This window comes from Hyperoodon ampullatus (genome assembly GCF_949752795.1).
Source record: "Hyperoodon ampullatus genome assembly, chromosome: 11".
In the NCBI taxonomy this organism is placed as follows: domain Eukaryota; kingdom Metazoa; phylum Chordata; class Mammalia; order Artiodactyla; family Ziphiidae; genus Hyperoodon; species Hyperoodon ampullatus.
Genome location: NC_136924.1, coordinates 96,491,441 through 96,509,006, shown reverse-complemented (window position 1 = coordinate 96,509,006; position 17,566 = coordinate 96,491,441). Strand labels below are relative to the sequence as shown.

At 52.6% G+C, this 17,566-nt stretch overlaps 1 protein-coding gene across 1 annotated transcript; it reads right to left on the bottom strand.

Annotated features, from left to right (window-relative positions):
* Window positions 1-7,333: 7,333 nt before the first annotated feature.
* On the bottom strand, window positions 7,334-10,242 carry PIANP (PILR alpha associated neural protein; the record flags this gene model as incomplete). The annotated part of the gene is made up of 5 exons (XM_079714548.1): window positions 7,334-7,355; window positions 7,668-7,889; window positions 8,678-8,759; window positions 9,489-10,000; window positions 10,226-10,242. The coding sequence occupies 5 exons, from the start codon at window positions 10,240-10,242 to the stop codon at window positions 7,334-7,336; spliced, it is 855 nt and encodes a 284-aa protein (XP_079570674.1).
* Between the last annotated feature and the right edge of the window lie 7,324 nt (window positions 10,243-17,566).

Sequence of the window (17,566 nt, the reverse complement as noted above, 5' to 3'; positions counted from 1 at the left end):
GGAATATGCACCTAATAGTTAATCACCAACTTGGCTCAGAAACCTATGGGGAATAAATTTTATAAACCAGCCTGGAATTGGTTCTCAGAAGATACCTCTAAGATTATAAGCTCTGAACTCAAACTCTGTTGGGTTGATATATTGTCATTTTCAGGCAACCTAAAACTCAATCACCATCAAACCTCATATTCTGAATTCTTCCAGAGCTACTTCTGAAGTCTACTCCATACAGTTTTATCCATTTTACTTCAAACTACCCACAAATCAGTTTTTTCCCCCAAACTTCACCCTGCCATGTCAAATTCAAATAACATCACACTACGGATTCTAATCACTCACCAGATCCACTCCAAACACCGATGCAACGTTAAGGATACAAACTCCACTCTAAACTCAGTTCTGCTTGTTCCAAACACGGGAAAGCAATTCCATTAGCTATGCCACAAAGGCTACACTGGTAACTAGGGCCCATTTATCTCCAAAGCAGAATAAGTTTCTCCTTTGGACACAATGCAACACTGCTTAGTGAGTTCACTTGAGCATTTCACAACTCATTCTTGTTGAGGACTGGTGGGAATGGAAGGTGATGGGGTACAGTGCCAACTTTCTGCACAAAACTTCCTGGGTATCCTCAAGAGATAATACGAAGAGGCTGATTTTTCTCCCACAGCAAACACTAGTATTACAATTGCTATTACTTGAACAATTCTGTCACGCTGTCCGCAAAAGGGCCATTTGATTATGACCCCTTTGCCCCCCAAAACTGGAAAAGCCATTAACCCCAAATTGTCTTACCCTCTCTCTCTCTTCCTCCTGTCGTCTTATTCCTTGTCCTTTCCAGGGCTCCTGAACTTTCTGTAAACAAATTGTCTGGGTTACAGGGGCCGGTAAGGGTGCAGCCACCGGAGAACTGTGGAGAACCTCAGAAATTCTTTGACCATCGGCACTCAGTCCAGAAGGCAGGCGAACCCCCGACCAACGATCCAAAGATACAAGGATAGAACAACAGGAGTGCAGGGCCACCCCCTATGTGGATACAAGGGAAATACATCCAATTCCCAGCAACTAAGATGAACTCTACCACCAGTGTGTGGGGTCCACCCCTGGGCTCAGACACTGCTTCTTCTTGGTCCCCCCGGGGCCGCAGGTAACCGGAGGCGGGGGCGGGGGTGTGTGGGGATGGTTAGAGAACAGAAGAGCTGGAAGAAGAGAAGCGTCCCTGCCTCCCAAGGATTGGCTCAGAAGGCAAAGCTGAGGACCCGGGGGGGATGCACAAGCCCTTGTGTCAGGCACAGTGCCAGTTCAGGCCCAGGCACTTCCTCTGGCCTCCCCCCCCCCCCCCGCCGCGAGGACTTCGCCCCTGCCTACCCAAGGCCCTGCGCCAAGAAGTACCTCCCTCAGCCTGCACAGTGGTCTAGCTACTGGAGACCCCGGCTGTCCCCCAAACACCTTCGCTGCCCTGAGACAGCCCCTGGGCGCCTTCTCCTGAGGTCGCCCACCACCCCTTCCTCTAAGACCCTTCTTTAGGACGCCCCTCCTTCCTCTCCAGGGAGCTGAACTCTGCCACCCACCAGACAGACACCCGCCCCCTAAACCCCCCCATTCCTCCCCATCGCCCGCTCCTCCACAACCACTTCCGGTTCCGGGACGGACACACGTACAGTCCCATCGTGGACCCCCCCTTCCCCGCCCCCCCCAAGGAAAAGGGGAGGGGGAAGGAGCAGAGAGCTCGGCGCGCGCCGGCTGCAGCGGCGCTAGACTCACCCGGCGGCGACGGCTGCGGCGGCGCCAGAGCCGGAGCCAGAGAGCGGGAGGGGCGGCGTTTGCTGGGAAGGAGGGAGCCGAGTGCGGTGGGAGGACCCAGAGAGGACGAGGGGAGGGGGATAGCGCCAGGCGAGCGCGCGGGCACGCACTTTAGGCGCGAGGCAGACCCACACACTCACACGCACGGATCGTGCGCGAGACACCCGCAGGGCGGGGGCGCTAGGCAGTGGGTGGCCCCCTCCCTCCCTCCCTCCCCTAACACTCACCCGGAAGTGGTGCCGCAGCTCGTGCTCCCGAGAACCCCGATTCCTCCACGCCCCCTCCCTCCCTCCCTCCCCCCACTGGCTCGGAGTTGAGTCGCGGCTGAGAGAAGGCGGGAGCGCCGGAAACGAAAAGGGGGGAGGGAGGGAAATAGCAATGTTGGGGGGGCGGCAATGGGGAAAGGGGGGGTGAAAATGCAAAGGTCGAGTCACTTCCGGGAGCAGCTAGAGCACATCCGGCGCGGTTAGCGCTCAAGCATACTCAGGGCGGAAGTTACGACAAGTAGGGGCGGAAGTAGCTTCTGCCCGGGGACGCGGTAGACCCTCCAGGGATGTGACGCCACAGCGGAAGTGAAGGTGGGTTCTGCTAAGGGCAGGAGCCGAACCTTCACGACTGCGGTTCCGGGCTTCCGGAAGGGACTTTAGGGGAAGTGGGCGGGTGGAAACGCGACAGGTTCATGAATTATGCATCAAGGTACGAGGGGCGGCATGGATTCTTAAAAGTCGGGTCCTGGTTCCCTTCCCCCAAGGGGCGATAGGCAGACGTAGGGAGTTACCATTCTTTTTTCTTACATACTCTCAAGAATGTCTCAATGATTTGAATATGAAAGAAAGGAAAAGGATGTGTCAGTAGTTTTCTGAGGTCCCTCCTTAGGCCCAAAGCGTGACTAATAACCCCTCCCAGGCCTCAGAATCCGACCCCTGCCTAACCACACCCCTTACTCTCTTTGCTTTGGTCTCTAAGTTCTTGTAGCCCTCTTCCACATCTTTATCTCCTACTCACCCGGCTTTACTTTTACATATAGCACTCACCTCTACCTGATTCTATATTGGATGTTGGATTCTATATTCTATGTTGGATGTCCTCCTCTTCTCACTGGAATATCGGCCCCACGAGGGCAAGGACTCTGAGTTGTTCGCTGCTGTATCCTCAGAGCCTGGCACTTAGTAAGCAGTTGGTAAACGTTTGTTGCATCAATGAACAATTAATGTGAACTTTTTCAGGAAGCCTTCCTTGATTGCTCCAACGGTCTCGTTCTCCGAATTTCCACAGCATTTAGTCCGTATCTTTTTTTTTTTTTTTTTTTTGGCTGTTTTAACTATTTCATATATGTGACTCTTAAGCAAGTTTGTCAGCAACTCGGGAGAAACTGTTTCATACATGGTACCCTCCCACTGCTTTGCTGAGCACACAGTAGATGCTAAATAAATACATGCTATTTGAGTAAATGAATGCTGCCACCAGCTTGTCCCAGATCTGACCAGAATCCCTCTGGGCTCAGCTCTATTTTGAGTGAAACAGAATCAAAGTGCCTCCTATTAACAGTAATAGTTCCTTGCTTAGAGATCAAAATAACCCGGATAGGAATAACTGTAATGCCAAATTTTACATATAATGAACATAAGACTCTGAAGACTTAAGTGATTTTTCCCAAGGTCACAGCTTCCCCAGGAAGTAGCAAAAGACACCTAAAAATAAAAATTCCAATTAACTGTTTAAATAGAAGGTATGTATTTGTATCTTTTTAAAAGCATCCGCTCTCTTTATCACATTTTGGGACTCTGTAACCTGTCTGTGTCAACCCAATAGTGACACAATAGGATAAGGGTCTTAAGGGCGCAGATGGGACCAGACGTAGTTGCTGTATGGGTTAGAGATCGATGATTTGAGAAACCTTGACTTTGGGGGCAGAGATAGAAAAGTGGGAGCAAAATGATGGTAATCACTATAAGTCCTGGTTCTCTTTCTGTTCTTCTCCTATTTACAATAACTGCACCCCCCGGGGCCTCGGTGTCTCCAATTGTCAACCCTGCTGCTGCCCTTGCTATAAGAAGCAAGTTTTAGTGCTTTGAACTCCTTAGAGAAAAGCTTTAGAGAGATAAATGTGGGGCGTAGGGGGAGGAGGGCTGTTAATTTTAGCCTGGGGTTTTCCAGCTGGCACACTGTTTCCATCTTGAATCACTTCCACACCCTGAGCTCTGCCTGGGAGATCCCTCCTCCTGGGGGCTTCCCCACTCCCTGGTTTGGTCTGAGCCACAATGGTAATCATTCCAGAAAAATGCTTAAGAGAAGCCTGGCTTAGTCATTTGATGCACAGCTCAGGAGGCAAAGAAAGCATAGAGATGAGAGATGCTGGTCCCAGTAGTGATGGGTGGCCTCCAAGAAGCAAAGGGGTAGTATGGCCACCGTTTGTGTTCTTGGTCTGTGACTAAGCAGTGACTGCTTTGCCACTTGGAGCCTTCTGAGGACCTCCCGAGGCCCCATAGTTTCAGTTTCAACACTACATGAGATAAAGTTAGGATCCTTCCCCAGGGCCTCCTGACTCTTCCTGCTTAGCATAACAATGGGATTTAGTTTGGGATCGTTCCTTTAGGACAACTCAGGAGACTCGGACATCTTTCTCCTCTGTCTCTCCCTGCCATCTGACTTTCCATGGGGAAGGAGGGCATTTAGGGAGAAGGAACAGGTAAGAATTTCCTGTGTCTTGCTGGTATATTTTAATTTATTTAAATTTAGAGAAACAGCAGTCTAATCAGGTGATAACTAATTCCCTCTTCATTAGGGACCTTCATGTGTGCCTTTTGCATATGGATGAGCCTTGGGGTCACACTGTCCCTCTGAAGAGGAAGGTGAAGAGACATGTGCTGTCTGGGCACTTCAGCTCTTCCCCTTCTGCGCCTCCTCTTCCCCCCAACCCCCACCTGACAAGGACTAGATTCCTGTGGGGAAGGAAGGGAAAGGGTAATAAGGCTTCCTCTCCCGTCAATCTCCTCCCCCTCCTCCTCCCCTCCTCCCCCTCCTCCTCCTCCTCCTCCTCCTCCTCCCCCTCCTCCCCTTCCTCCTCCTCAGGTCCTTCCCTCACTGCCCCCAGCCCATCCCAGCAGCACCTCTTCCTGCACCCTCAGGTCTCATCCAGCCCTCTCCCTTCCACCAGCTCCAGGCTGGGGTCTCTTCAGGTCCCACTGGGTTGACTCTGAGCTCGCCTCAGCAGCATGTTTGCCTTGCACCTCTGCTTTTAGCTGGTTCATCACTCCTTGGCCCGGATCTGCTTCTTTCTTCTTTTTCTTAGGGAGTCTTATGACCCGAACCCACAAACTGCTCTGATCCTGAGAAATACACTCCCTCCACCTCGCTCACTGTTGTGTGCTTCGTGGACTCAGCCACACTTCACTTGAGTACACAGTAAAGCGCCCCAACCCCTAAAGCACCCACCTACAGATACATAGACATTCCCGATTCTAACTGCAAAAATAAATACATGGAGGCCAACACAGGCCAGGGCAGCCCCCCTCTTGCACGTGACCGTCTCCTCTCCTCCCTGGAGCACCCCCATTTCCAGGGAGCAAGTGGGGCACAGATGGGGGTGGGGGGAGAAATGGGACCTGGGCGGTTACCATGGCAACAGAAACTAGCAACAGCTGAGAGGCTGCCGTGTGGGTTTTTGCAAGGCTGTTTCGAGAGCCAGACCTAGAACTGGGGGCTCAGAGGTGACTGATCCCAGCTGGGCATCCTGCATTCCCTCCTCCAAACGCACCCCTCGATTGCACGCCCGCGGGCAGAGCAGGGAAAGCTAATGAGAGCTAACCGCGGGGCTTCTGGGGGCAGCTGTGGGCGGGGGCGGGTGACGGGGCAAGGCTGCAAATAAAGCAAGCAGGGCAGCCAGCCTCTTTCCTGCGGACCCTCTCATCGCTTGCCCGTTGCTCCATCTTTTCTTCTCCTTTTGCCCTTCGACCTCCACGTGTCTATCAGCGCTCTCCTCTTCCTTTTCTTGGTTGCGCCATCGCCTGTGCTTCTACGTGTTTCCCTTTTCTTCTGCCTCCTTTTTCGTGGTCTCCCTTGACCTTCTCTAGCAATTAACAAGCCACTCTTCCGGTTTCTCTCTTGCTCCGGCTGCTCCTTGTCAAGACTGCCCCCTTCAGTGTCTCTTCCTTCCATTCCATCCCAAGTCAAAGCCCCCGAATCCCAACCCCGGGTCAGAGCAGGCCAGGTCACATCGGGTCGGGAGGGGTTATCCGCACCCCCCCATCCTTCTTTTCTTCCCTCTTAGCTGCCCATCGCCCCTCCTCCTCTCCTCTCTGTGGGGCTCATAAGGCAGAACCAGGGGACTCAGGTATCTTGCAAAGGCTTTATTTGAAAATTTTGAAACTTACAACCCACAAGAATTCAAGATTATCACCACAAGAAGAAAGAGATAATACAAAAATATATATCACAGCATAGGAGCCAGGTAAGAGAGGGAAGTAGGAAGGAAGGTGGGAAAGCCATGAGAAGTCAGGACAAACCTGAGGGGGGGGGCGGTGCAAAAGGAGGGAGAGTGGAGGAGCCAAGGAGGGAGGAAGGGAGGGTCGGATTGGGAGGCAGAACTCCCGATGGCCTTGAACCAGCTGGCTCCGGTCCCTGGCAGCCTAGGTGGAGTTAGGGAGGCCCTCAGGGAGGCCGGGAAGTGGAGGACTGGCTCAGGGGGCTCTGAATTCCAGAGTGACACACACAGACAGCCAGGACAGACGAGACAGAAGGACTTGGGAGGCAGGGGAGGGCAAATGGGAGCCCCTTTCTCATGTAGTGCAGCAGGTGGCTCCCCAAAAGCCATCTCCCAGACAACAGAATTTAGCAGTGGAGGGGGTAGGAGTTTGCGCCCTCAGTACTCCCATTCCCCCAGGGAGCCCTCAGGGTAACAAGTGCTCGTGCCCTCGGAGCGGGATGGGGGAGACAGCGAAACACATGAGCGGAGCGGGATGGGACCGTGACAGACGGAGGCGCACGGAGCCCCCAGCTCACCTCCCACCCACCTCCGGGGCAGCATGCAGGGGCCACAGAAACTCAATCAGTGGGTGTTCATGAGGCGAGAATGTGAGCAGGACACACGACGCCACAGCGCAGGGCCGGGACATGCACACGAGAGTCCACGGGAGTCACCCACTGACCTCTGAGTGATGGGCCACTGAGCAATGGGTGGGACGTGGGAGAAGACAAAGGGAACAGTGTGAGACGAAAGGGAGGACGTGAGGGATCCGCGGAGGGGAGAGACGTGGCTAGGGAGACTGGCCGTACAAGAGCGTGAGTGTGTGCAGTGGCTCGTGAGGGGAGAGGCGAGTGTGCAAGGCTCTCATGTGAGTGTGCCAGGGCGGGGCCGGGGGCCAAAAGCCACAGATATGTGAGGCCCCCACCTAAAGGAGGCTGAGCAGGTGCGCTCACCCGCGGGCTAGCGAGTGTTCCGAGGCGCCCACGGCCGCCCTGCCCTCAGCGGGATGGGGGCTGTGCCGGCCCCTTGGCCCCCTGCTTGGTGGCAGCCCAGGCTTGGGGGGGATCACAGATTCACCAAGGGAATCCTGAGAGGAAAAGGGAAAGGGCACCGTCAGGAACCAAGAGGCAGGCCAGAATCGAGAGGGCAGTCCAAGAAATAAAAGGGATCAAGGTTAAGAGGGCAGAGTTGGAGTTAAATGGCAGCATGAGAACAGGACGCAGATCCACAGACAGCGGGAGATGGAAGGGTGCCCCCGGAGAGGAGGGGTCCAGTCTCCCGGGGTGGGGGGGCAGGTCTGCCTCCTTTCCACCCACCCGGGAGGGAGCGCCCCAATCCCACCATCGCAGCCCCAGGTGCCTCCCCTGCCCACCCTCCCAGCCCTCTGCCCTGCCCTCACCGGTTCAGCTGGAAGGCTGGAGCCCCCTTGGGCTGGGGCATCCCAGGCCGGGGTCCCCCTCGGGGCTCCTCGTGGTCAGGGGTGGGGGTGGGCGAGTCCCCGAAGGCCCCCAGCACAGTGACCCCGGCTGGGGACAGGTCTGTCAAGGGCTGCTGGCTCTCCTCCTGCCTCAGGGCACCTTGCTGCCCAGAGGGCCTGCGCCGCTTCTGGCTGCGGTCCCAGCTGGTGCCCCGGAAGGAAAGAGGTTCTCACACACTCAGGAAGCCCCCAACCTGGGCTTCCACCGCTGGTCGCCCCTAGCCTCCCTCAGGCACCCACAACATCCTACAGCAGAGAAACCAGCCTCTAACAGGTCCCTAAGCCCCGTGTCCTGAAACCGCGTCCATAAAACCACTTCCTCTCCCCGCCAGGGGGCTCGGGAATCTAAACCACCCTCTCGCCTGGTTCAGATCCACAGAATGAGTAGCTCCTCCCCCCAGACACACAGTCCCCCAGAACCGCCTCTCCCCCACCCATACCCAGCAGAGCCATTTCCCTCCGCAGCAGGCGCCTGGCAGGTTTAGTTCTAGTTCAAAGTCAGCTAATGACCTGGACACCTCAGTCTAATGATTCTTGCAGTAAAGTGGGAAGGACCGCACGACCCGATATTAAGTGTGTGCAAAGGAAGCTCGGATTTTTCTCCCTCCTCCCCAGGCAGCCTTAAGAAGGGGCTCTGCAGAATGGGTCATGGAGGATATGGGGACAAGGGGTGGCCACCAAAGCCCCCGTGCACACAAATGACTCCCCGCCTCTCCCATCACCCTCGTATTTCCCCAGAAGGAATCTGCACTCATTTCTCAGAGCTTCCCCCACCCGAATCCTTCCTACCTTTTCCCAAAGTCTTGCCTTAATCCACCACTTCCTATCCCACCGCCAGCAAAACTGCCGCCCTGGCTCCTTCCCTCCTTCCAGCCAAATGTAGCCAAACATTGATGGGAATGCCAGCATCTCCTCCCCCCACCCCAGCTTACCAGAACTTGAAGATGATGCCAGTGGCCACGAGAACAATGATGACAGAGATGGTAATTGTGACATAGAGCTGAGGGTCCACACCTGCTTGGGGTAGGGAGAAATTTTTAGGGAGGCCCGAGGTGGGGGGAGCCGAGAGAGGCTGGGGGTGGGGTTGGAGTGTTGCCGTCTGAAGCCACATTGCCCAACTCTTTCTGCTTCTCTGGAGCCTCCCCACTTTATTTTTATCATCGGCTTTCCCCAGAGTTTTCAGCTCTTTTCCTCCCAAATCCTTTTTCTCCACTTCCCCAAATCTTCTGTATATATGGGATGAGGAGGAAGTTCCAAGGCCAGAGAGACTGCACAGAAACTAGGGGCTGGAAACGTCCATCTCCACCCCGGCCCCACCCCCAGACCACTGGCCCCGTCTCAGCGCTCCCTGAGCCGAGATGTCACCCTGAAGGGCTCGTTCATTTCCTCTGCCTGGAATACTCCCACTGTTTCCAAGGTCCAGCTTAAATGTCAATTCTTGGAGGGTGTCCTGATCCCCGGGCAGAAGTAGTCTCTCCCTTCTCTCTCTGCCTAAAAACGTGCCGTGCGCGCCTCCATTTATTACGTTGACTCATCCCCGAGTGTTTACACCTCTGTCTTCTCCAGTGGACCTGAGCTCCTCTGAGGCTCACATGCATCTTGAACTCGGCCTCCTGTGCCAGCGTTAGTCCCCGACACATTTGTGGAAGGAGCTAACAGGCAGGACCTCTGCTGCTTTCTTTAGAGTCTTCCGCCAGCCTCCCCACCCCCAAATCCCTACCAACCTCCCCAACTCCCACTCACCTTCCCCGCGGCCCCCGAACAGGACTGGCCGCAGGGTGGCAGGTGCTTCTCCAAGGCTAAGCCCATCTCCATCACCCCGCATGGAGTCTGAGTTGGGGTGTGGGGTGGCCAGCCCATGCGGGGCTGCAAAACCATAGTCCAGGGGCAGAAATCCAGGATTGGCAGAGTTGGGGTCCCCCCCATCCTCTCGAGACACTGTAGGACCCCACACAATAGCCCAGGGGTACTGGGATGAGGGCGGCCCCTCTTCAAAGCCTGATGGGGTGGCCGGGGGCGAGGTGCCCGGCAGGACTTGCCGACGTGATCTTGGGACCCGCGGGGAACGGCTTGGTGGAGGTGCCCGCTCCCACACGCACACGTGGCGTGGGGCTGAGGGCCCTCCCCGGGCACAGGGGGGCCGGGCTGGGGCTGGTGGGGTCCGAGGGGAGGAGGAGGAACCTTGAGCAGGCGGTGGGAGGGGCAGCAACAGCAGTGGCCAGAGAGGGAGGAGATGGGACAGCAGCAGTGCAGGCCTGCGGGAAGGGAGAGAGAGCGCGGGTGAAACCGAGGCCATCTTGGGCTTATGTGTGCAGAGGACAGACCGCCTCCCTCCAAGACTCTGTGCAAAAAGTAGGTGGGCCTTGGGAAGACTGGTCTCATTTCCCATCTTCCTAGGGTCTAGCCCTCAGGATGGAAGGCCCCGGGTGGGCCTAGGAGGGAAAGTGGCTTCCAAGCTTCCCCTGCTGGGCCAGACTTACCACATTCTGGACTCCATGTCCGAGATCTTCCTCCGAGATGACCCGGATTTTCAGCCTTTACTGGGGGAGAGAGGGGTTGTCACACCCCAACCCTGGCCTGAATACCTCCCCGGCTCATTCATCCACCAGCTCACTTCCAACTCCCCTCCCAGCTGTGGCTGCCAGCTATGCTGCTGCCACTCAGGACACATGGCTGCTAGCATCCTCTTGCGGCGGGCGGGTGGGGAGCGGGGAGGGGAACCCCCGGAACAGTCCCCTGTCTAGCCCCCAGCCCCTATCTACACAACTTCCCAGACCCCTGTTACCTCCCCACCCCAGGGTCTACTCTCACTTCTCTGGCTTCCTTCCGTCTCACTTCCTCTGCCCACAGCTCCTAGCTTTTCTTAGATCTTAATTTAGAGCCAAGAACCTTGTGATTCCTTGAGCACCTACCCAGGGAGGGAGGGAGTCTGAGTGGGGGAGGGAAGAGGAAGTCAATCTGAGTGAGTGTGTGAACGTGTGTGGTTGCACAGGGGGAGCATCCCAGCCTGCCCACCCCACTTGTTGTCTGAGGCATTTCTCTTAGGATTGAATGGCCCCAGGATCTCATCTTCAGGAGCAGGGGAAGAGGAGATGGAGGGATGGAAGGAAAGAGAGAAAGAGAGAGGTGGGCGGGAGAAAAACTACAGAATATAATATTTGCTCAATGTTCGATCGTCCAAATGCACAGGTGCCCTCTGAGGGGAGGTGGAGTTGGGGAGAGGCCACCCCCTCAAAGGTAGCTCTCCTGGGTAAAGAGTCCTGGGAGAATCGGGATGGATGGTTTTGAAAGAGGAGGACACGTTCTCAGAGCTGAGGGTGGTGGATCCAGGCGGTGGCAGCAGGCTCCCCAGTGAAGGAGGATATGACACTTGGTGTCCTCTGGATTCTGGGTCTAAATCTGGACATTAAGCACTCTCAGAGAATAACAGGGGAGTAAGGTGGGTGAGTCTGGGGAAGGGACTGGGGAAGTGGGCTGTGGGGAGAGATGGGAAGCGATGATGGCCTGAGAGGGGGAAGGCTGGTGAGGCGTGAGAAGGGAAGAGAAAGGTGAAGAGGAAGCAGATGAAGGCGGCTAGTCCTGAAAGAATGGACTGGGGGGCGCAGAGGAGATCGGCAGCTGGAGGATGCTGAGGCTGAGAGTAAAGGTCAGGGAGGGAAGCTGAGAGGGTGAAGCGGTCACAGGAGCCGGGAAGAAGGAGGAAGGGCAGGAGGAGGAGGAAGGAAAGGTCCAGGCAGGATGGGAAGCGGGGATCGTGGAAGGGGAAGGGAGAAGTGGGGTGGAGGGGACCAGGGATGGGAGGACGGAAGCGGGAAAGGAGAGAACATGGTACCGAGAACAAAATGAGACAAGGAGGGGACGGGGCACGGAAAACGGGAACAGCAAAGATGGAGGAGATGGAAATTGTTTCTTCCAACGGAAAGGGATACGGAGCTACGGAGAGAGGCAGGGATGGGGGCCTGGTGGGAAGAAGGGAGACGGAACCGGGAAAAGAACGAAGCTGCAGGGACAGAGGAAGGCGTGTGAGCCGGGGGAGGGGAAAGGGGCTCCCAGGGACGTCTGTGGCCAGCTGACTCCAGGACCCGCTCGCCTCTCCGCCTGTGCATCCCCCCTCCCCAACCAACGTCATCTCCAGTCCCCGGACCCCGCACCCCTTAGTCACCCCCTCCAGGAAGCCCCAAGTCCCCTGGCTGGCGCGCCACCCCACCCTCCCCTCGCTCCTCACCGACCTGTTGTGCGCAGGAGACGAGCTGGGGGTGGGGCGGGAGCCTCGGGCTGGGAGAACCGGGCCCCATCCCCAGCGCGGCCGCGAGCCCACCCCTCCCACAGGCCCACGCTCCCTGGACAGGGCTGGAAAGCGATAAGGGGGGCGGGGGACGAGGACCAGGAGGTAGGCAAGGGGTCTCCTCGGGCGGGAGCGCCGAGAGCAGAAAGGGAAGCCGAGGCAGGAGGATGCAAGGAGCCGGGGGCTGAGCCCAAGGCGGGAGGAAGGCAGCGGCGGGGACGGCGACCGCTGCGCCAGGAGGGCAGGATGGAGTCGGGACCCGCGGAGCGAAGGAAAGCGTGGTTGGGAAGGCGCGCTTATGGGCTGGAGGCTCGAGCCGGGCGAGGGACCGCGTCGGGCGGGGCGGGGGGAGAAAGGCTCGGAGTCGGGGAGGGCAGGGCCGGGCTCCCTCGGGCGGGGGCGGGGGGGTCCCTCTCGCTCACCTGCATGCCTGGCGCGGCGGCGCGACGGCTGCGGGAGCTCGGGGCTGCGCCGGGCTGGGGGGTCGCGGGAGCGTGTGGGGCACTGGGCATGGTCGGGGGGTTCTGAGGGCAGCGGGGTGCTGTAGAGGGTGGGGGCGGGCGCCCTGGGCGCGGGGCGGCGGCGGCGGGAGATGCTCGGCTCGGCTCGGCTCGGCTCGGCTCGGGCTGCGCTCGGCCCGGCGGGGCTCGGCGCGGCAGCACGAAGCTCTTGGTCTCCGCCTCTCCCCATCCCTCATGGTTTAACCCTCTCGCTGCCGCGCCTGGGGAGCCGCGCCCGGCCGCGTCCCAGGTGGAGAACGCGAGAGGGCAGCGGAGGGTGAGCACCGTCCGATCAGCGGAGGGTGAGCACCGTCCGATTCCCCGGGTTCCGGTGGCGGGCTCCTCCACCCTTCACCCCAACTCCATGGACACCCCTGGTTGCCCCAGTCAATCTCTGAGATTCTGAGTCACCCAAAGCTCTGTGACCCCAACTCTGTTTCGCCCCTGTTGGAGAGTGCTGAGTGCTGGGGATGAGGTCGGGGTGAGGGTGGGAGTGGAGACCTTGGATTATCCCAACAGCTTGATCCCCTGATTCCATTCTGATCCTGCTGCAATGCATTCTTCCCGAAGCAAACCAAACGATCTTTAAAATAGGTAGACCGAGTTGCATTACTCAGCTTTTCTAGCGCTCAGAGTATCAAATTCCTCACCGTGACTTACAGGGCCCTGTATAACCTGGCCCCGCCCCTCCTAACGCTCTTCATGCCCCAGCCACACTGGACCTGATCTATGTTACTAGAATTAGAAGGGCTTAACCTGCCACAGGGCCTTTGCATTTGCTGTTCCCACTGCCTGGAATGTTTTACCCTGGCTTTTCACAATGATTCACTCATTTCATTAAAATTTCACTTAGATCCAATGTCATCTCCTCTGCGAGGCCTTCCCTAACCTCTCTGTCTAAATGGGCTTCCCCTGCCCCCACTCTCATCCTGCCCTACCCCCCCGCCCTTTCAGGTTACCCTGTTTTACTTGAGTTGCACTTCTAGGACACCACACTCTTCTCGTTTCCCTTCATCCTCCCTGGTTTTTCCTTCTCCGTCTTCTGCTTGACCTCTAAATGTTAGAACTTCCTAGGGCTTAGTCCTTGGCCCCCTTCTCGTTCCACATTCTCTGTCCAGTGATGTCATCCAGTCCCAGGGCTTAAATACTATGTAAATGTCAGCAAGTCCTAAATTTATATCCAGCACTCCAGACTCATTTATCCAACAGCCTACTTGACATCTCCACTTGGATGCCTAATAGCCATACAAAGCTCCCATGGCTCAAATAGATGTCTCGAATTACCACTGCTGCCCCCCAACAATCCATTTCTCTCCCAGTACTGTTTCCCGTCCTGGGATATGATGGCTTCTGCTTGTTCAGGCTAAAAACCTGGGAAACATCCTTCCTCCCTTTCCCTTGTCTCACTGATTCACACCGTGTATCTAATTCATCAGCAAGTCCTGTGAGCTCTGCATCTAAAATATGTCCTGAATTCATCTCCTTCTCTCCATCATTGTTAGAATCTTGCTATAATCTTGTTGCTTCTGCCCCTGCCCTTTACAAACTAGTCTTCACAATATCTAGTAATTTTTTATACAGCAGGTTCTTATTAGTTATCCATTTTATACATATTAGTGTATATAGGTCAATCCCAATCTCCCAATTCATCCCACCACCACCACCCCCAACCCCCTGCTGCTTTCCCCGCTTGGTGTCCATACGTTTGTTCTCTACATCTGTGTCTCAATTTCTGCCCTGCAAACCGGTTCATCTGCACCATTTTTCTAGGTTCCACATATATGTGTTAATATACGATATTTGTTTTTCTCTTTCTGACTTACTTCACTGTGTATAACAGTCTCTAGATTCATCCACGTCTCTACAAATGACCCAGTTTCGTTCCTTTTTATGGCTGAGTAATATTCCATTGTATATATGTACCACATCTTCTTTATGCATTCCTCTGTCGATGGGCATTTAGGTTGCTTCCATGACCTGGCTATTGTAAATAGTGCTGCAGTGAACACTGGGGTGCATGTGTCTTTTTGAATTATGGTTTTCTCTGGGTATATGCCTAGTAGTGGGATTGCTGGGTCATATGGTAATTCTATTTTTAGTTTTTTAAGGAACCTCCATACTGTTCTCCATAGTGGCTGAATCAATTTACATTCCCACCAACAATGCAGGAGGGTTCCCTTTTCTCCACACCCTCTCCAGCATTTGTTGTTTGTAGATTTTCTGATGATGCCCATCTAACTGGTGTGAGCTGATACCTCATTGTAGTTTTGATTTGCATTTCTCTAATAATTAGTGATGTTGAGCAGCTTTTCATGTGCTTCTTGGCCACCTGTATGTCTTCTTTGGAGAAATGTCTATTAATGCCCATTTTTGGATTGGGTTGTTTGTTTTTTTAATATTGAGCTGCATGAGCTGTTTATATATTTTGGAGATTAATCCTTTGTCTGTTGATTCTTTTGCAAATCTTTTCTCCCATTCTGAGGGTTGTATTTTGGTCTTGTTTATGGTTTCCTTTGCTGTGCAAAAGCTTTTAAATTTCATTAGGTCCCATTTGTTTATTTTTGTTTTTATTTCCATTACTCAAGGAGGTGGATCAAAAAAGATCTTGCTGTGATTTATGTCAAAGAGTGTTCTTCCTATGTTTTCCTCTAAGAGTTTTATACTGTCTGGTCTTACATTTAGGTCTCTAATCCATTTAGAGTTTATTTTTGTGTATGGTGTTAGGGAGTGTTCTAATTTCATTCTTTTACATGTAGCTGTCCAGTTTTCCCAGCACCACTTATTGAAGAGACTGTCTTTTCTCCATTGTATATCCTTGCCTCCTTTGTCATAGATTAGTTGGCCATAGGTGCGTGGGTTTATCTCTGGGCTTTCTATCCTGTTCCATTAATCTATATTTCTGTTTTTGTGCCAGTACCATATTGTCTTGATTACTGTAGCTTTGTAGTATAGTCTGAAGTCAGGGAGTCTGATTCCTCCGGCTCTGTTTTTTTCCTTCAAGACTGCTTTGGCTATTCGGGGTCTTTTGTGTCTCCATACAAATTTTAAGATTTTTTGTTCTAGTTCTGTAAAAAATGCCATTGCTAATTTGATAGGGATTACATTGAATCTGTAGATTGCTTTGGGTAGTATAGTCATTTTCACAATGTTGATTCTTCCAATCCAAGAACATGGTATATCTCTTCATCTGTTTGTATCATCTTTAATTTCTTTCATCAGTGTCTTATAGTTTTCTGCATACAGGTATTTTGTCTCCCTAGGTAGGCTTATTCCTAAGTATTCTATTCTTTTTGTTGCAGTGGTAAATGGGAGTGTTTCCTTAATTTCTCTTTCAGATTTTTCATCATTAGTGTATAGGAATGCAAGAGATTTCTGTGCATTAATTTTGTATCCTGAAACTTTACCAAATTCATAGATTAGCTCTAGTAGTTTTCTGGGGGCATCTTTAGGATTCTCTATGTATAGTATCATGTCATCTGCAAACAGTGACAGTTTTACTTCTTCTTTTCCAATTTGGATTCCTTTTATTTCTTTTTCTTCTCTGATTGCCGTGACTAGGACTTCCAAAACTATGTTGAATAATGGTGGTGAGACTGGACATCCTGTCTTGTTCCTGATCTTAGAGGAAATGCTTTCAGTTTTTCACCATTGAGAATGATGTTTGCTGTGGGTTTGTCGTATATGGCCTTTATTATGTTGAGGTAGGTTCCCTCTATGCCCACTTTCTGAAGAGTTTTTATCATAAAGGGGTGTTGAATTTTGTCAGAAGCTTTTTCTGCATCTATTGCAATGATCATATGGTTTTTATTCTTCAATTTTTAAATATGGTGTATCACATTGATTGATTTGCGTATATTGAAGAATCCTTGCATCCCTGGGATATATCCCACTTGATCATGGTGTGTGATCCTTTTAATGTGTTGTTGGATTCTGTTTGCTAGTATTTTGTTGAGGATTTTTGCATCTATATTCATCTGTGATAACTGGTCTGTAATTTTCTTTTTTTGTAGTATCTTTGTCTGGTTTTGGTATCAAGGTGATGGTTGCCTCATAGAATGAGTTTGGGAATGTTCCTTCCTCTGCAATTTTTTGGAAGAGTTTGAGAAGGAGGGGTGTTACCTCTTCTCTAAACATTTGATAGAATTCGCCTGTGAAGCCGTCTGGTCCTGGACTTTTGTTTGTTGGAAGATTTTTAATCACAGTTTCAATTTCATTATTTGTGGTTGGTGTGTTCATATTTTCTCTTTCTTCCTGGTTCAGTCTTGGAAGGTTATACCTTTCTAAGAATTTGTCCATTTCTTCCAGGTTGTCCATTTTATTGGCATAGAGTTGCTTGTAGTAGTCTCTTAGGGCGCTTTGTATTTCTGTGGTGTCTGTTGTAACTTCTCCTTTTTCATTTCTAATTTTATTGATTTGAGTCCTCTCCCTCTTTTTCGTGATGAGTCTGGCTGATGGTTTATCCATTTTGTTTATCTTCTCAAAGAACCAGCTTTTAGTTTTATTGATCTTTGCTATTGTTTTCTTTGTTTCTGTTTCATTTATTTCTGTTCTGATCTTTATGATTTCTTTCCTTCTGGTAACTTTGGGTTTTGTTTGTTCTTCTTTCTCTAGTTCCTTTAGGTGTAAGGTTAGGTTGTTTATTTGAGATTTTTCTTGTTTCTTGAGGTAGGCTTGGATAGCTATGAACTTCCCTCTTAGAACTGCTTATGCTGTATCCCATAGGTTTTGGATCGTCGTGTTTTCATTGTCATTTGTCTCTAGGTATTTTTTCATTTCCTCTTTGATTTCTTCAGTGATCTCTTGGTTATTTAGTAACGTATTGTTTAGCCTCCGTGTGTTTGTGTTTTTTACGGTTTTTTTCCCTGTAATTGATTTCTAATCTCATAGCATTGTGGTCAGAGAAGATGGTTGATACGATTTCAATTTTATTAAATTTACTGAGGCTTGATTTGTGACCCAAGATGTGATCTATCCTGGAGAATGTTCCATGCACACTTGAGAAGAAAGTTTAATCTGCTGTTTTTGGATGGAATATC